The 17,016-nt window shown below is 41.5% G+C and overlaps 1 protein-coding gene across 1 annotated transcript in view; it reads right to left on the bottom strand.

The window, feature by feature from the left end:
• The window catches only part of DRD4 (dopamine receptor D4), a 298,719-nt gene that overhangs the window by 50,515 nt on the left and 231,188 nt on the right, over positions 1–17,016 (bottom strand). The window contains exon 3 of the mRNA XM_069223090.1: positions 2,132–2,688. Within this exon, the coding sequence (XP_069079191.1) occupies positions 2,132–2,688 (557 nt within the window). The remainder of the gene's footprint in view (positions 1–2,131; positions 2,689–17,016) is intronic.

Raw genomic sequence — 17,016 nt, 5'->3', positions numbered from 1 at the left:
ATTGAGGCGATACTAATATGTACCACTGAATACAAAAAGCATGCTGAATACAAAAGACATGCTGAAAGTTAAAGGGGTGCAGAAGATACCAGACATGCTGGATCATAAGAATAAATTGGTAAAGTACTCATTGAACAATGAAGATGGAAGATTTTGTGCCATGGAGGAGGTCTGGGCCACCACCTGTTGGTACAATTGGAATGGAAGGTGGGTGTGACAACCATACTGTTATAGGACTTTACATTAATATATCTATTAGTAATGATATTGCACACATGACAGACATCGTAGAACACAGAAAATCTCACAAGACAGATACCTGGAAATTACGGGATTTAACAAGGGAGTATCTAAGTTGTAGAAAAGGGAGACATGACACAAAGAAAAAAGTTGTGTGCCAACAACATACTTTGGAGCTAGCCAATCAGAAGTAAGAACTGGCCCAGCAGCAGAGTCAAAGAGAACAAAGAGGCAGCTTAATCAACATATTTACTCAGGAGAGAAGGAGAAACATTGCATGAAATGTAGAAGACATCTTACATTTGGTTATTGAGGGCAACATCGGACTGAGCTAGAAAATGTGCCTGGGATCCAAAAAAAAGGGGCCCGATTAGCAAGTCAGATAGCTGAAAAGCTCCCCATTTTGCAAATATGGGCATTTCTGAACTTGTACAGACATGCTGACAGTACAAGTTCACAAGATATAGAAGACCTTGTGGAGTTGTGCTTGCTGCGGGCAATGTTTATTTTAATATCAGGAAAATCAACAGTAAAAACAAGTCCAGCTGACCATAAAACAGGCCAACAAGCAGCCAAAATACAGCCTACACACTGACCTGTCAATCCAGCCCTCCAGGAACTGCCTGATTGCCCTATAAACCAGTCCGAACACAATTGGCTGTGGGATTAATTTAACATTTCCTTTGGGAAATCAGGAGTTAAAGTTAGTATTTACCATATTGTAATGTGTGGCTTATTAATAAAAGGGGCACGTAGTTAAGTTATCAAAGAAAGAGGCAATCAGTGAATTTATCAAGGAAAGAAAATGATGTTATCATAGTGCTAGTATTTTACGAGACCAACTTTCCCAATGCTACTTCATACTTTCGAATGGTTTGAGTCAATATCTGTTCAGATGCAGTAGCATTGGAGGGTCAAAGGCCATGCGTCTATGGAGGTCCAAGTGCATGCATACATAGAATGATGATGAGTGCAAGGCTGCTTGTTCTCCCCTGGGGGACCCAAATGCAGAGGCAGTGTTTAATTTGTAAAAGAATAAGTACCAAACCCAATGTTTTGCTCAGAAACCTATGGTAGGCACTGTTGAAAGTCGAATTTCAAAAAAGCATAGCCTTGATTCCACCTCATGCCCATTTAATCCACCACCAGAAACTCACTGACACTTTGTCACACTCTTGCAGGTTAATTTGTTACCTCTCTTACCCCCCTTCTCAATATTTTTGTTGCCTTTCTCTCCCTCCTACATTCCTCCTTTTGTGTTTTCTTTCTCTAACTCTGGATCAAAGCTTGTTGGGTAAAAATAAGTCTCTATGTCGGTCTCCTAACATGAGTGCTAGTGGGCCCCACCTACAACCAAATTAAGCACCGTCATCAGCAAATGAGCGGTGGTGCTGTGTTTGGTCACTTATGCATTACCTTTGGTTGGCCTCAAAAGTTGGAATGTGTGATCATTGAAGGGGTTATTCCATACCAGAAATTGAGATTTTTCATAATTCAACATTTCTTTCTTTCTTAACATGAGCAAGGCAAATTGTTGACATGTACTTCACAAGTAGTTAGTGGACCTAGTTTAAAACTCAAGTCTGAGTCACAATTCTCTGTTTTAAAATATTCCTTTCAGAATGTAAAATACCATGAATTTCAGTGCCATTAATATGTACATATTCTATTACAAAATTCCCATTTCACAATTCCAATATCAATTTCCATAGCCCAAATGTCTAAATATGCACCTAGATTGATTTAGACTAGATTGAACCGTCTTGTATTTTACCAGTAGCAGCAACCCTATTGGCTCATTAAAGTAGATTTATAGTCATTCTACAGATCATGCAGTACATGTATTGGTAGCAGTGGACATGAGATTTAGTGCGATCAAATGCTCACTCACCAACAACAACAGGTAGCACCTTCATCGCCTTCCTCTCCCGGCCACAGATTTTGGCTTGCTTCCTTTGCGGTACAGGGTGGGGTGTATACTTCAGTTCGGGGTATGCCACTGTCTGTATGCCATGGCCATTTTCCACATAAGCCCGGGGGAATGGGCATTCTGAATGACTGTAGATACTTAAGTCCTCCAGTCTACTGTCACTTGGGCTCCTATCGAAGAGCAACGGTGGGCATGGCGGCTTCCCTTCTGGGTTCATGTGACTCCTTAACTTAGCCTTTCTAGCCTCTTCCCAGCGCCTCAGGCCATTGAACATGGCACAATAGAGTACCAACATGATGGGGCAAGGAATGAAGAAGGAACAAATGGAAGAGTAGATAACAAAATTGTCATCCTCCAGTTTGCATATAGTAGGGTCCCGGTTTGGGACATTGTTGAGTCCAAAGATGACAGGCGATGCAACAGCAAATGAAAATATCCAAGTGGTGGAAAGGAGAAAGAGCTGGCGGTTGTCAACTTGGCGGCGGTTGTAATTTAGTGGAATGGAGACAGCTATGAACCTAAAACAAACCAAACATAGCAAAGTTATTTGTAGGGCGACATGATTTGGGCTCAACAGCACATGCTAATAGTCTCATCACATGTGGAAAATTACTTTTGCAGTAGAAAAATAATGCATAATATTGGGTTGCTTCAGATAGGATAATCAGGGCGCACGAGGCCGCATTACTGAAAGTGCATTCTTACATTTTGTGCACTTCTTTTTATTTGCTTTATAGAAAATCATGGCTCGGCGTACATGCCTGTGTAGCTGCAAAAGTATCATTTTTAGCTCATTACTCAAGAGGATGTATTTGAAACAGCTTGAAGGTTAATCAGCTAACCCTCCGCTGCTAAATTTGTTGAATGTGAGAACAATCCATTGTTTTACATTGCATTTCTCACACTTCTGTCCAATGCAAATCATTTACAAGTATGTGTTTTAAAATTAACATATGTATTAGTTTGCTACGCAAGTAATATTTTGGTAACAGTTCTCTACATAATAAGTCTTGTAAATCTGTGCTGTCTTTGTATAAAATGTTATAAAGGATCTGCAAACATTTTGCCATTAGGATAGAGTTTTGATTTTTTTGCTTTAGACATTTAGATATTTTGCTTTTGACATTCAGAGACTTTACACTTTATATATATATTTACATTTTGCTCATTTCAGAAATGCTTTTTATTTAACAACCACTGCTCACATTCTTATTCTATTTAGTAGCTTTGTTCGAAACAGAGAAAATTGCTGTTTAATTGTATGTAGAGAAGGCTGGTTACTCAAGGTACTACTCCATTTAGGATATAGCATTATGATTTGATTTATTCTAATTCCCCGATAATGATTAACATTTGCTTTCCGTTGTGATAACCTTGTTATTTGAATAAATCTGCGAAACTAAGAACTGGAGAAACCTAGCTGTGAGCATATTTTAATGGTCTTGGCTAAATATTTGAGTATGGGACTCTTCCTTTCCTGACACCAACACTGCTCTCAAATCTATGATTTGTTACATTCCACCAAGAAACAGTGGAATTTCATATTTCTCTGAACTGGGCCTCTTGACAGTGCACTCTGTCCATTTGCTGAGACTTGAATCACATGAAGTGCATCATGCCTTCCTCGCAGGTGTGTTTTATATCATTCCACAAACTATCAGAAACGAGGCAAATAATTCACCTTGCTTATTGACATGCACTGGTGAAAGGCTGCTTTTAGGAAAATAGCTAATGTACAAATGTGTTTAAAAGTTGAGAGGTTCTCCTCAAAGTGATAAACTTTCTTTCTGAAAATTGAACTTTTCTTCAGTCGGGAGAATAGTCAAGAACTTAATTGAATTGAGGCACTTCACTCAGGTGCTCTAATGGAACTCACAATTTTTCTAAATTGTTTAGCATGTAGGTTTTACCTCTTGCCAGCACCAAACAATCCTTTGGAAAATCAATATTTGAGGACTTAAATTCCAGCAAGCAGGAAAGAATCTGAAGAACCACTTTTCTCACTTATATCTGCATATGCTGTGGCACAGCCAGAGGACAGACAAAAGTAACCACATTCAGTATTACCCGTTGAAGTCTCTTGTTTCTCTGTAGAGACCACAGCTACACATCCAAATCTTACAGACAAAGAGTCTGCAAAGTCACTTAGCTTTTTACAGTCAGTGATGGTTGGTAACCTTTAAATGTGGTGGGGCATAATCTTTGGCTCAAATTCCAGTAAGTGAGCCTAACTTCTCAGTGGGTACCAGGGGGCTCACTCAATCCCACTCTGACTCACTCACTGACTCTTACTCGGTCTCATTCTCACTCTGACTCACTCAATCTCACGCATTCTCAGTTAGTCTAACTCAGCCTCACTCATTCTCATCCATTCTCACTCATCCCAGCACACTGTCACTTAATCAGTCTCACCCAGACTCACCTTTTACTCAGTCTCATTCTGTCTCCTATAATCTCACTAAGTCTCACTTGTTTCCACGTAGTCCCACTCACTTCAACTCACTCTGCCCCATTCATTCTCTGCCTCACTCAGTCTCACTTGTTCTCTCACTCAGTCTCACTCATTCTTTGACTCAGATTGTGACTCACTCAGTCACACTCATTCTCGGTCAGTCTCACTTAGTCCCAATAATTTTCACTCATTCTCAAGAAATCTTACTCTAATTAATTCAATCTCATTGACTCACCTAGTCTCAATTATTATCACTAATTCCTACTCATTCCCACTCATTCAGACTCAAACTGACAAAATCCATCTCAATGATTCTCAGTCTGTCCAATTCATTCTAAGTCACTTAGAATGTGACTAAGTCTTACACACAGTAACCCTTGCTGGCATTCTCCCTCACAGTTACACTCATGTTCATTCTCCTTCATAGTTACACTCACTGTCATTCTCCCTCGCAGTAACACTCACTGTCATTCTTTCACAGTTATTCTCCCTGCCATTCTCCCTCACAGTAACGCTCACTGTCATTCTCCCTCATAGTTACACTCACTGTCATTCTCTATCAGAGTTTTACAATAACACTCAGTCAATCTCCTTAGCTCCCTATCATTCATTCACATTCATACTTACTCTTCCTAGCATTCATTGTCACTCACTGACTACCTCCTTTGACTCTCTCACTTACACTTACACACACACACACACCACATTCACATGCTGTCTTTCACAAACATTTGCTTACCCACAAACACACTCACTTACCCATAAGCACCTCACCCAACATTTAAAAGCTTTAAATGTTTGTACTTACCTTGCTACAGGTCCCATTTGGATGGTGTTGAATTCAGTTTTCTGCACTGGGGCAAAAAACTGAAACTTCAAACCTGTGCAGCCGCAGATTTGAGGTTTCCCCACCCATTCCCAACTCTGAGATGAGTTGGGCAAGGGTAGGATGACAGGTTGATTGACAGGAAGCTATGGGCACTGCAGGGCATAAGCCTGCAGCACCCATGTCTACCTTTAGCTGTGACGCCTTCATCATACACATGGGGAAGGCACAGAAGTGTGCCAGAGCCCCAAGAATAGGGATGAAATTTCTCCAGCCCTGGTGATCTCTATCTGAAGGCTAGTGCAGCAGTGGCAGATGGTGACCATTAAAAGTGGTGAGGCGTAATCCTTGGCTTGAATTCCAGTAAACAAGACTGGCTCACTTACTTGGAGGGTTCGAGGGGGTTGCTTACACTTGCTGAAGTCAGTCTTAACCTCTCACGTATTCTCACTCGGACTTAGTCATCAGTCACTTTTACTTACTCTGACTCAGTTTCATTTACTCATGCAGACTCACCCATTCTCATTCTGACCCATTCAATCCCACTCATTCTAAGTCATTCTGACTGACCCAATCTCATTCTGACTCATTTAGTCTAACTTAGTTTTACTCAGTTTCACTCAGTCTCACTCTGACTCACTCGTTCTCACTCAGTCTCACTCATTCTCATCTAGTTTCCCTGAGTCTTCAGATGACTCAATCATTCTCCCTTATTTACTCAGTCCCACTTTCTCTGATTCACTCAATTTCACTGTGACTCACTCATACTCAATCAGTTCCACTGATTCTCACTCAGTCCCATTCATTCTGACTCACAGAATGTCACTCTGACTCTCCCAGTCTCACTGAGACTAATCAGTTTCACTCTGTCTCACTCTGACTCGTTCAGTCCTGCTCAGTCTCACACATTCTCACCTAATTTCTCTGATTCTCCTCATAACTCACCTGTCCTCCCTGAATCACGCAGTCCTATTCATTCTGATTCAATCTCACTATGACTCAATCATACTCAATCAGTCTCACTCATTCACACGCAGTTCCATTCAGTCTTACTCATTCTGACTCACTCAGTTTCACTGTGACTCAGTCTTACTCATTCACAGTCAACCTCACTCAGTTGCACTCAATCTCACTGAATTGCTCAGTCATACTCACTCTGATTCACTCTGACTCACTCAGACTCACTCATTTACACTCGTTCTGCCTCAAACTCACTCAGAAACAATCATACTCACTCAGTCTGATTCAATCAGTCTCCCTCACTCTCACACTGGCTAACTCTGTCTCACTCATTCTCTGACTCACTAAGACTCCCTCACACAGTAACATTCTCCCTGACTCAATCATTCCCACTTGTACTCACTATTTACATCACTCATCGTCCTCACTTGACTCACTCCTTCACGGACACTCTCACTTTTACTCACACATACACACATAGGCACACAGACATACTCACGTATACAAACACTCTCATGGACACACACTCTCACACATAAATACACAGTATTTAAAAGCATTTTTCACTTACCTTGCTGTCTGTGCAGGTCCCGTTTGGATTCCTGCAGCTTCTGTCAGCTTTAGTCACTTGAAACTGAAACCTCAACCCTACGCAGTCGCAGATTCGAGTTTTGAGTCTCTGCTCATTCACCCCACCTTTTCCCAACTCTGTGACGAGTTGGGAAAGGGTGGGGTGACTGGTGAGTGACTAACTTTACCTGTGGTGCTTCAACATGTCACAGATAGGGAGGTACTGAGGTGTGCCAGGGGTCTGAGGCCAGGGCTGGGTGCTTCACCACCCCTGGATAACCTCCGATGACTGGTGCAGGGGCCTTCACTCTAGCCGAGTTGTCTAGGGCTGCTTGTAGACCGCATTTTCTTTTTATACCAAGAGTGAACAAAAGATTATCATTCACTCTTAGTGTACCAAAGCAGGGAGGCATAGCCCCGGGGTCCTAATGGGAAAACTGCCACTGTAGTGTAGGCGCCTTTGTGCACCTGTGCTATGCATTAGACAGAGGCTGTTTTCGCACCAAAGGAGGTCAGCATTGTTATTATATCAAGAGTAAATAATAGTTTTTTATTCACTCTTGGTAGAGTAAAAAGAAACGGGCCAGAAAACAAGGGGATTGGGGGTTGGCTCCTCAGCCCATTAAGAGGAGCTGCCACTGCCCATTGTGCAAGTAATTCTTGAAAAAAACTATGGAAATTACGTGAGGGCCTTGAGGCCTCCATTGTCAAGTCAGTTGTGAAATATAAGCAGGTGCTTATTCACACTTGTGGTATACATCTGGTTTCCCAGCTTTTGTGAGACATTATTGCTCCAAGTCTCAGTGACAGAAAAATACTCAATGGCAGAAGTCAACGGAAACCCAACAAGCTATCGCTAGCACAATAACTGGGATCAAGGAGAGGCCACACTTGTGAGATAAAAATGATGCAAAGCCTTGAGAAACTTGAGTGTCACATAGCAAGCAGTTGGTGCGAACATCAGTCCATTGATACCATGGGAAGCCGTGGTAGGCAGGTGGACAATGTGAACATGCTCAATGCCTCTACTTCAAAGATGATACTGAAACAGCTTCTTGAGTTCGCTATTTCCATGATGCTTTTTCAGGTTGCAGCCAGATGTAATGATGATACAGAAACATGCTTATGATATTTATTTTGCTGGGTACACGGCAGTGCCTGCTAGAAAATGCCAAACTCAAACACCTTGAAACTTACTGGCTACCAACATTATGAACACTTCAAGGACGTTTTACTAATTTAATCTAGATAACATGGGGGCCGATGTACAGGTCTTAGTTTGCAGTGGAGTTAAAAATCAAAGAACAAAAATGCCAAATGCTTGGATATTAGTGATAAAGCAGGAGCAAGCCTTTCACTCACAAAGCCACGCACCTGGAAAAGTGAACAAAGAAAGCACTGTTTATTCTTTGAGCACATCATTTGTGCAGTAGAAGTCGTGTTGTCATGAGGATGTCTGTTACTATGGGCGTACGTTTCAAAATGATAGAATGCATTTCTGTCACACCCTCAGCTGTTTGGTTCTGTTTCTCTTAATATTCTTTTTAACGATTGTGCATGTAATATATGTCTCTGTCAAGAGATTATCTCTTCATTTTAAAGTGAGACTTCCAGAGCCAGCCAGACCCTGTGCAAAATATGATAATTGTCCCTCCTCAATTGATTGTGGCTCCTACACATCAAATAGACTGAGTCTCACAAACAGAACTTATAACATGATGGAAATGCTTGCACTTATGCTGCTTAACCGCCGATGCCACCATTATGCCCTTCAAACAGTTTTTCACCATTTTGGCCCATTTGTGCCTCTATAGAAATGGGTTTAATTAAAAAGGGCCCTGCTGTCCTAAAAAAAATCAAGCATATAGCAAAGAACTCTAGAAACAATTGGTTCAGGGGGAGAAGACAATGACTTGGGCACTCATCCACATGCGGATGCCATATTGCTGAAAGTGACAAGCATTTCATGTCAAACCCAATGGAGAAAGGAGCATTACATGAAGAAAACACTTTGAGGATCATTTAGAGTTTGGTGGAGTCGAAGCCCCCACCTTAAATTGGTGATTCTTCTGTCATGCCAAAGCCGTGGGAGTGTTGGGTAGCCAAAGGGTGTCCAACAGCAGAGTCTCAGCTACCCCCATAATCAGAAGCCTGTGACCTAGTGGCCTCTCCGCGATATGACCGCAAGGTCATAGTGATAGTAGCCCTTCTCTATTTAGGACAGGGAGACTGTCATTTGACTTTCCTGGCCTTAATTGCCATGCGAGGCATATCAGCCCCAGGCAGGAAATCAAGGAAAGACTTCAATGTGAGACCACTGTTTTTTTGTTTTTTTAACTCCTGCTTTTCTTGTTTGTTTCTTGAAAGCAATAAAAGTTGCTGAGCGCTCACAACAAACATGGTGCCTCATCTGAAAAGTTAACTGCCTTCAGTAGCACCAATCCTCTGGCGGCTCTGCTGAGTGTGCTGAGATTTCTGCCTACCCGATCTCTAAATCTGCTTAGCGATCCTCTGCGAAGATGAGAAGCCATGGCCTCTGCTAACCTGGTGAGCCGCCTGCCAAGGTCTAAATGATCCTATTTGGCTTAACATGTTGAAGATTTCTAGCTCTCTATCTGGAGACAGTATCTCATGTGCAGCCTTTAACTTTAAAGGGCCGCTTCTGAAGAGAGCACTGCCACACAAGTCACCACCTATTGACAGATGCCGCATAGCTGAGAAGAGCAGTCAGCGATAGAGGACTTTAAAAGGAGATATTGAGGTCAGATACTGCCAACGAGGCTCCTGGGACTCCACCTCTCAATCTTGTTATTATTATGGACACAATGGTAAGGAACAAACCGTGTGAGGTTGGGAAAAGAGAATTACTAAAAACAATAGTTAGGAGCAGCTATGGGAAACTCAGCCATGACTCACAGATGCCCCTAGAGAGACAATTGTACTGTGAACATTTTCAATTCTACCTCCAAGGCAATAAGTCAAAAGTTGGTTTACGTAGACTCTAGTCTGTTATGCAAGACAGAAAATACAATATCTATAAACACAATCTAAAAATATAAATTTATCGTTTGTATATTATCACTCTTAAATCTTTTTAAAACTATTTTTCATTATTTGCAGTTAAAAAAATACCTACTTCACAAATGACTTCGATTGCATCCTAACAAGTAACTTACGTGCTTCCTTACTGTTTCTTAATATATATTTAAATAAAATTGTTTTAAAATCCTTACCCGTAGCTATAATATAAAGAAAACTTTACCTATAAACATGTGCGATATTGCATTTAAAACGTAAACACAAGTGCATTTCCCTACATTTTCAGGATTCAAAGTTACCACCTCTGAATGCATTTTTAAAACCTGAAAGCAACCGACTAATTTTTAAACTTGGATTAACATCTAAATAGGGATAATTTAATTGGTTCTGCCAAAAATCCCAGAAACGCTCAATCGATGTTTATTGCTCAAATATCTCATGCCACTTCTCCTTGACTTTAAGTTTCTTTTGAGCTGCAGTTTATTTTTCAGTAAACCACAGAAATCTAAGCAATGATACCTTTCTGTACTGGAAGTTACCGAAATTCTCCTTATTTCCTTGTCCCAAAACTTTTCACTTTTAACAATTTCTTCCTAACAGAGATTTGCTAACTTTCACAATTGATCAATTCTGCACCTCTCTCAAAAGCAGAGCAAACTGATCTACCAAATTGCCCCAGGCTCTTAGGTTAACTTCAACTCTTATTATCGGAACCATTGCGATCTTGGCAGGCTAAGCAGATTTTTTAAACCAAAAGCCCTCTATTGAGTCCCATTTTTGCTTGATATCGAAACTTATGATCTCTGCTCCATACAAGATCTGGGGCTGTATCTTTGCTTACTATGCATGGAAAACGGGCCTAGATGAGGGGTCCCCAAAATCTCTGTTGGAATTCTTAAACCCTGATACTGCATTTAATGTTCACGTCTTTTACGCCCTTTATATGATGGGTCCTTCTTAAACGTTTTTGGGCCCACATACGTTAATATTTATAACTGTCTACTGTCCCCAATTTAGTAGGGTCCCATAAAACATGTAAAATGTGCAGCTTTCTTGCCAAAGACAATAGCTTTAGTTTTATCCATATTTATTCTCAACTTTTTATTATTGCAATTACTAATAAAATTGCAAGTTACCGTTGTTAAATAACCTGGGTGGTAGCTATTGTAACTAGATCATCTGCATACAAGAGACAAGGAATATGGACTCTACCCATCTTTGGAGAAAAAGGGGACATTTTACCAGGGCTAAGGGAGGGCTGACAACAAAGTGCAAATAAAATCGAATTAGTATAAAACCCTTTTTATGGCATAAAGAAACTTGACAGGGCCTCCCTACAAAGTACATGGATGGGACCCCCATCAAGTTTCCCCACCTACCACTTTTCTCCACTGCCACCAAGTCTTGTATATTTTGAAAACTCTGACAATAAATAAAATGCCTATATATATTTTCTTGCTCATTTCATGGACAAACACAGAAATATGAATTTTCAAAGTTCTAATGAGAAGGTGAGAAACCCTTTTAACATCTAAACTATGCCATTTGTAGTCTTTTATAACTTTATCACTATAAATGAGCCAGCAATCAGGAGTGGTCCAAGGAGAGGTCCTTTTGGTTCAGGATCTGAACAACGAAAAGAACTTAGGGTGGAAATTACAATAGGGACTGGTGGAAAATAAACTGCAAGACAAATCTAAACCTGCCTAGAATTTCACAGTCTCGGCTGACAGTATACATGAGACCTATCAATTTTGTGTTTTCATTATCTGTATTCAAAACAAAGCAACGAAGGACCTCTACTTATGTCTGTCTTGGGCAAGCTTCTGCATGGTGCCTCACCTGTGGTTCAGGGCCTTTATTTCTTTTTCCACAGTTTGTCTCCAGGTGTTCTTTGGCTTACCTCTCTTCCATGTGCCCTCTTGGGTCCAATTCAGAGCTGTTCTTGTGATAGAGTATTCTTCTCTTTTGATGGTGTGTCCTATCCATCTCCATCGTTTTTTATAATGATGGTGTCCATGCTCTCTTGCTTGCATCAGGTGAGAAGTTCCTGGTTGGGGTTAGTCTGCAGCCACAAAATGCACAAGTTTCTTCTCAGGTAACTGGTGTGGAAGGCTGACAGTTTGGTAATGTTGGTTTTTGTCATCCACCAGCACTCTGATCCATACAAGAGTGTGGATAGAATGGAGCCCTGGCAAAGCATCAGCTTGGTGTTGGTGCTGTACTGAGATGACAACCACACATTGTTCAGCATCCTGAAGGCATTCCTGGCTGTGTTCAATCTGCTTTTGATGTCACTGCCTGCCTCTCCATCATGTCTTATGATACTGCCTAGATAGGTGAGCTCTTCAGTCATGTCTAGGTCATCTCTGCCCACATTTGATTGGTGAAGGCCTTAGAATGTTGAGCTGCATGACTTCTGATTTCTTCATGTTGATCTTCAGGCCCACTTGCTGTGAATTAATGCTGCGGCGAGATGTTTTTCCCTACATATGTTGGGGTGTGCTAGATAGCAAGGCTAGGTCATCCACATAGTCAAGGTCCTCTTGTGTCGAGGATAAGATCCACCTGATGCCTCTGTCTTGGTCTTCAGTTGCATGTCACATCATCCAGTTGATAAGTTGAAGAACAACGCTGACATCACTCATCCCTGTCTCACACCGGTTTTGACTTCGAAGCTGTACTCACTATCTTCAACCTTCCAAGAAAAATTATCATAGAAGCTTTTGATGAGGAGAACTATCTGCTGTGGTATGGCATAAACTGTCAGTATATGACAGAGTCTGCCACAGTGGATATTGTCAAAGGCTTTATCAACTTCAATGATTTTGAGAAAAAATATAACTCAGTATCAGTGTTCTTTTTCTAATTCCAGCAATAGGAGAAAAAAACTGTTGCACTAGATGCCTAACATACACTTTCCCTTGTCAGGGGTTGTGCATCATATTTAACCACTCTACAGTATTTTGAATGAATTGAGGAAGCAACTTCAATTTTTACCCTGCTTCCAACAGTACGCAGGACAAAAACAGGGGTGAGGCCAAGTAAGATGGCTGAATAGACATGCCTGCTGAGTGCTACAGCTTTCTCAGCTGTATTCTAATGAAAATCCTTAAGAAATTAGCCTATCTGATGACAACCCACATGTCTAAGGTTGTCTGGGTATATGGTTGCCTAGTTTTGCAAATATAATTCACTGCTAGGGTATTGCCATGGAACTGAGCTCACCAGAGTGGCTACGGAAAGTTGTAACAGCATGCAGAGCATTGGAGCTTGTACAGGGCCACTATCTATGGATGAGAAAATGAGACAGGCTGTGGAAATCAGTAAAGATTGAGTCCTGTGAAAATGTAACTGCTGGACTGGGAAATCCCAGTCTTTTTGTGTATTTGCTGTGCTGGTGATGGAAAGACTTGCCAGCTAACTCTTAGTGAAGAACTGCAGTGTGGCAACTGTATGGTGCAGACTCAGCAGGCTTTGAGAACAGAGGTGGATCCAGCAAAAGAGCTATGGGGCCCAGAGGTCTGACGTTGGAATGGAGCACTTAGTCTGGAGCCCGATAAGCTGGGCAGGGGCAGGAGGAAGAGACAGGCACTATGCAAATGAGTGGTCCCCCCTCCCTTAAGGCTTTCTAGGACAGGAGTCTGGGGGATTGGCCCTGTTGTTCTGAGGAGTGGGGGGTGCTGTAACACCTATTAATCCCATGAGAGAACTGCACCTGGCTCATACTTGTGAGACCTGATGGGTGATTGGCAGTCCAAGAATCCATCTGTAGTTCTGTGGGCTACAGAGGTAGAAACTAGGGGTCATGAATATGAGGGGTAATGGCATTTACTGATTTGAAGTGCTCACCCTGGGGGCTCAGACATGAGGAAGCGTAGCAGAGCTTATAAGACACAACAGTCCATTTTGAGTAGATGGGGGGAGAGGCTGGTTCTATGGGAAGACTCAAGAAACCCCTCACACTGATTCAAAACAGTATTGGACTGTGCTAATTGGCATGTCCTGATGGTTACTCACTACAAAACTAGTTGGCCACAGAAGTCTCAAGAACATTTCCAGTGGAACTTTTGCTATGTCTGGTACGGGCCCAGTGGTAAAGGTGGGTTTTGTGATCAAAACACATAAAGTCCCTGGAGATTTGACCTATCCAGAGGGAGTGTTGGACTCGTTCAATGAAGCTATGAAAAAGTTAGTTTAAGCGTACAAGTGCAGACCAGGGGCCACAGGATGGGCAAGGATTAAGTATGTAAGTTGGCCCAAAGTAACGAGATAGTGAACTACACAACACCCGTAGAGACTGAGAAGCAAATATAGGCCCTTCAAACAACAGGGGATGCAGGGTCAGCAGCTTGAGCCTTCCCTGATGCCCATTATGAAACCAGTTCAGAGTTCTAGGGTGGCTCTTGGGGGAAAACTAAATACAGTGTCCATTGAAGTCAAACTTCTCAAAGAGTCTCTCAAGTGGATGAACAGGTGGGGACACTACATCTACAGAGGCAACCTCCCTAGCAGTTTGCTCAGTAAAGATGAAGGAGAGTATTGATGATGCAGAGGAGTGCTCAAGGTGCAGCAATCTGTGATCTGTTGGATTTTTCAGAAGGCTAAATTCACCTTGGCAAAGCAACTCATGGAAGAGTATATACAGACACACTGAAGCCTAAACATCCCAGGACTTTTTCCACGGTCAAACACGTGCATAGATCGCTTTTGGTGCCTTCTCCTGCCAGAGCTTCCCCGCACCAATTATTGCACAAGATTTCAATCATTGGGACCTTGATGGTATTCTGCAATGTGTCAAAGTATTGAGCCTCCCATAATTTGAAAACAGACCTATATTTATTTTTTCTGACTACACTAAAAAAGTTACTGATATGTCCAAAGGTTTTCTTGCAGTCAAAATTAAAATATAAGACCTAAACCTAAACTATAGTCTGACATTCCTGGCAAAGTTGGGGGTACAGAGTGAGGGGAAATCTTTCTTTTTCACCACCCCAGGTGAAGCATTGGACTGGATTGAATTAAGAGCAGCTACTCCATCAAGAGGAAGGGGGGAGTCAACATCCTGTTGACTCAGCCTAAAATTAGATCCATAGGATTGATGAGAGGCTCACAGCAGTCAACAAAGGGAGAATCGATCACCCAAGAAGGGAGGATAGAAGTGCAGTCAGATGGAAGCTTACTCAAGGTCAGTCCTCCAACTGAAACTGTAGTAAGTTTGGAATTTTGAAGGGACGTAGTTTAGCACATTAGTTAAGATTTTAACAAGTGGAACTATCTGAATGTTGCTGTAGATGGAAAGACTGAGTGTCCACTAAGTAACATTTATTTATCCCCTGGTGGGGTGGTTAGGGTGGGGTTGGTTTAATAGGGTACACAGTTTGGGTGAGTCTGTGTATTGGATCAGCATGTTAGTCTAGTCATTGACTTCCTGAAACTTGGTGGCACTTTGTGTTTATATTATGTTATATCATGTCATGTTATGTTATATTATGTTATGGTATGTTGTGTTAAAATAAATTTAGTGAGCACACATTCACTATGAGGTTTCTTTGCTGAGTCAAAAGTATGGCTAAATGCTAACCACAGGAACAGCTAGATCTTAAATTATTTCCTGAACCTCAAGGAATCAGTAAGAAGACATAACAAAGGGGGCAGAGAATTTCAAAATATTGGGGCTTGCACAGATTGTACATAGATGAAGGCACACCTATCCATTTCCTATTATAATTTGAGAATGGTCAGTAGATTTGCCGAAGAGGAGCAAAGGTCACAAATAGGAATATAGCTCTCAATTCTAGCTTTTAGGAATTGGAGGCCCTCACCAAAGGCGATGCAACAAACCTTACATCCTATTCTTTTTTCCATCGAGAACAAATGGAGGTCTGTTTATAAGGGAGTGATATGACAGGTTCTGGGCCGGTGCAGATCAGTCTATCTGCCTGATTGTGAATAATCTAGAGTCCATGTAGTTGATTTTTGGTAAATGGATGTATAATGAGTTGCCATAAACAAGATTTGATATTATTAAAGCCAGAAACACAGTTGTTAAGGCATCTTGTGTAAGGAACCTGGAGATCATTTTAATTTTCCTGGGTGTCAGGATGCATGTGTGATCACTGATCCTACTTGAGGTTTCAGTGAAAGCTCACTGCCTGTTATAACACCAAGGCTTTTCACTTGTTTTTGGAGATGGGAACCACCTCCATCTCTAAGGGTCAAAAGAGAGGAGTCCAAAGATCGATTTTGCTACTCAGAAATATGTTTTTTTTCCTGCATTGAGAATTGCTGCCTATCCAATCCCAGATCAAACACATAATTGTTTGAAAGTTTCCCTGGAGGCAGAGGATCCATCAAGTCTGTATAGTAATTGGGAGTCATCAGGATAATTGTATATTCTGCTGTTCATGTCAGGTAGTGCCTGCATGAGAGGTCTAATATAAATATTAAAAAGGTGGGGAAAAAGGAAGGAACCCTGGGAAATCCCACATTCTAGTTGGAGCGCTGCAGCTTTGAAAGGACCCAGATCGACAGACTGTGTGTGATTCTTCAGAATAGGACCCCAGATACCAGCAACCTCCACAAAGCCCACCAACAATTTGTGGTCAACAGTGTCAAAGGCTGCTGAGAGATCTAGTAGAACTAAGGCAGATATCAGACCTTCATCAAAAAACATGAGCATATTTTCTAATACAGACAGCATTACAGATTCTGTACCAAGTGCCGGATGAAAACCAGCCTGGAGCATTTTTAGGAACTGAGAAGTTTGAAGATGCGAGGACAGCACCTGTGCCACATGAGACTCCAGATGTTTAGCAGGAAAAGCAGCAAAGAAGTTGGTCAATACTTTTTTTGTAAAGTTTTCATCTTGTTTTTTTTTTCTGAAGAGCAATTACTACTGCCTCTTTAAAAGATTTTCGTACCCTATTTTGTATCAGAGAGAGATTTAATAGAGACTGAGAAGGTCCCATAAATTCAAGAAGAGAAAGTATAGAAACT

This window comes from Pleurodeles waltl, chromosome 3_1, assembly GCF_031143425.1.
Source record: "Pleurodeles waltl isolate 20211129_DDA chromosome 3_1, aPleWal1.hap1.20221129, whole genome shotgun sequence".
NCBI classification, from domain to species: Eukaryota; Metazoa; Chordata; class Amphibia; order Caudata; family Salamandridae; genus Pleurodeles; species Pleurodeles waltl.
Note: the sequence above shows the minus strand (reverse complement) of the source record. Positions and strands in the feature narration are given on the sequence as shown.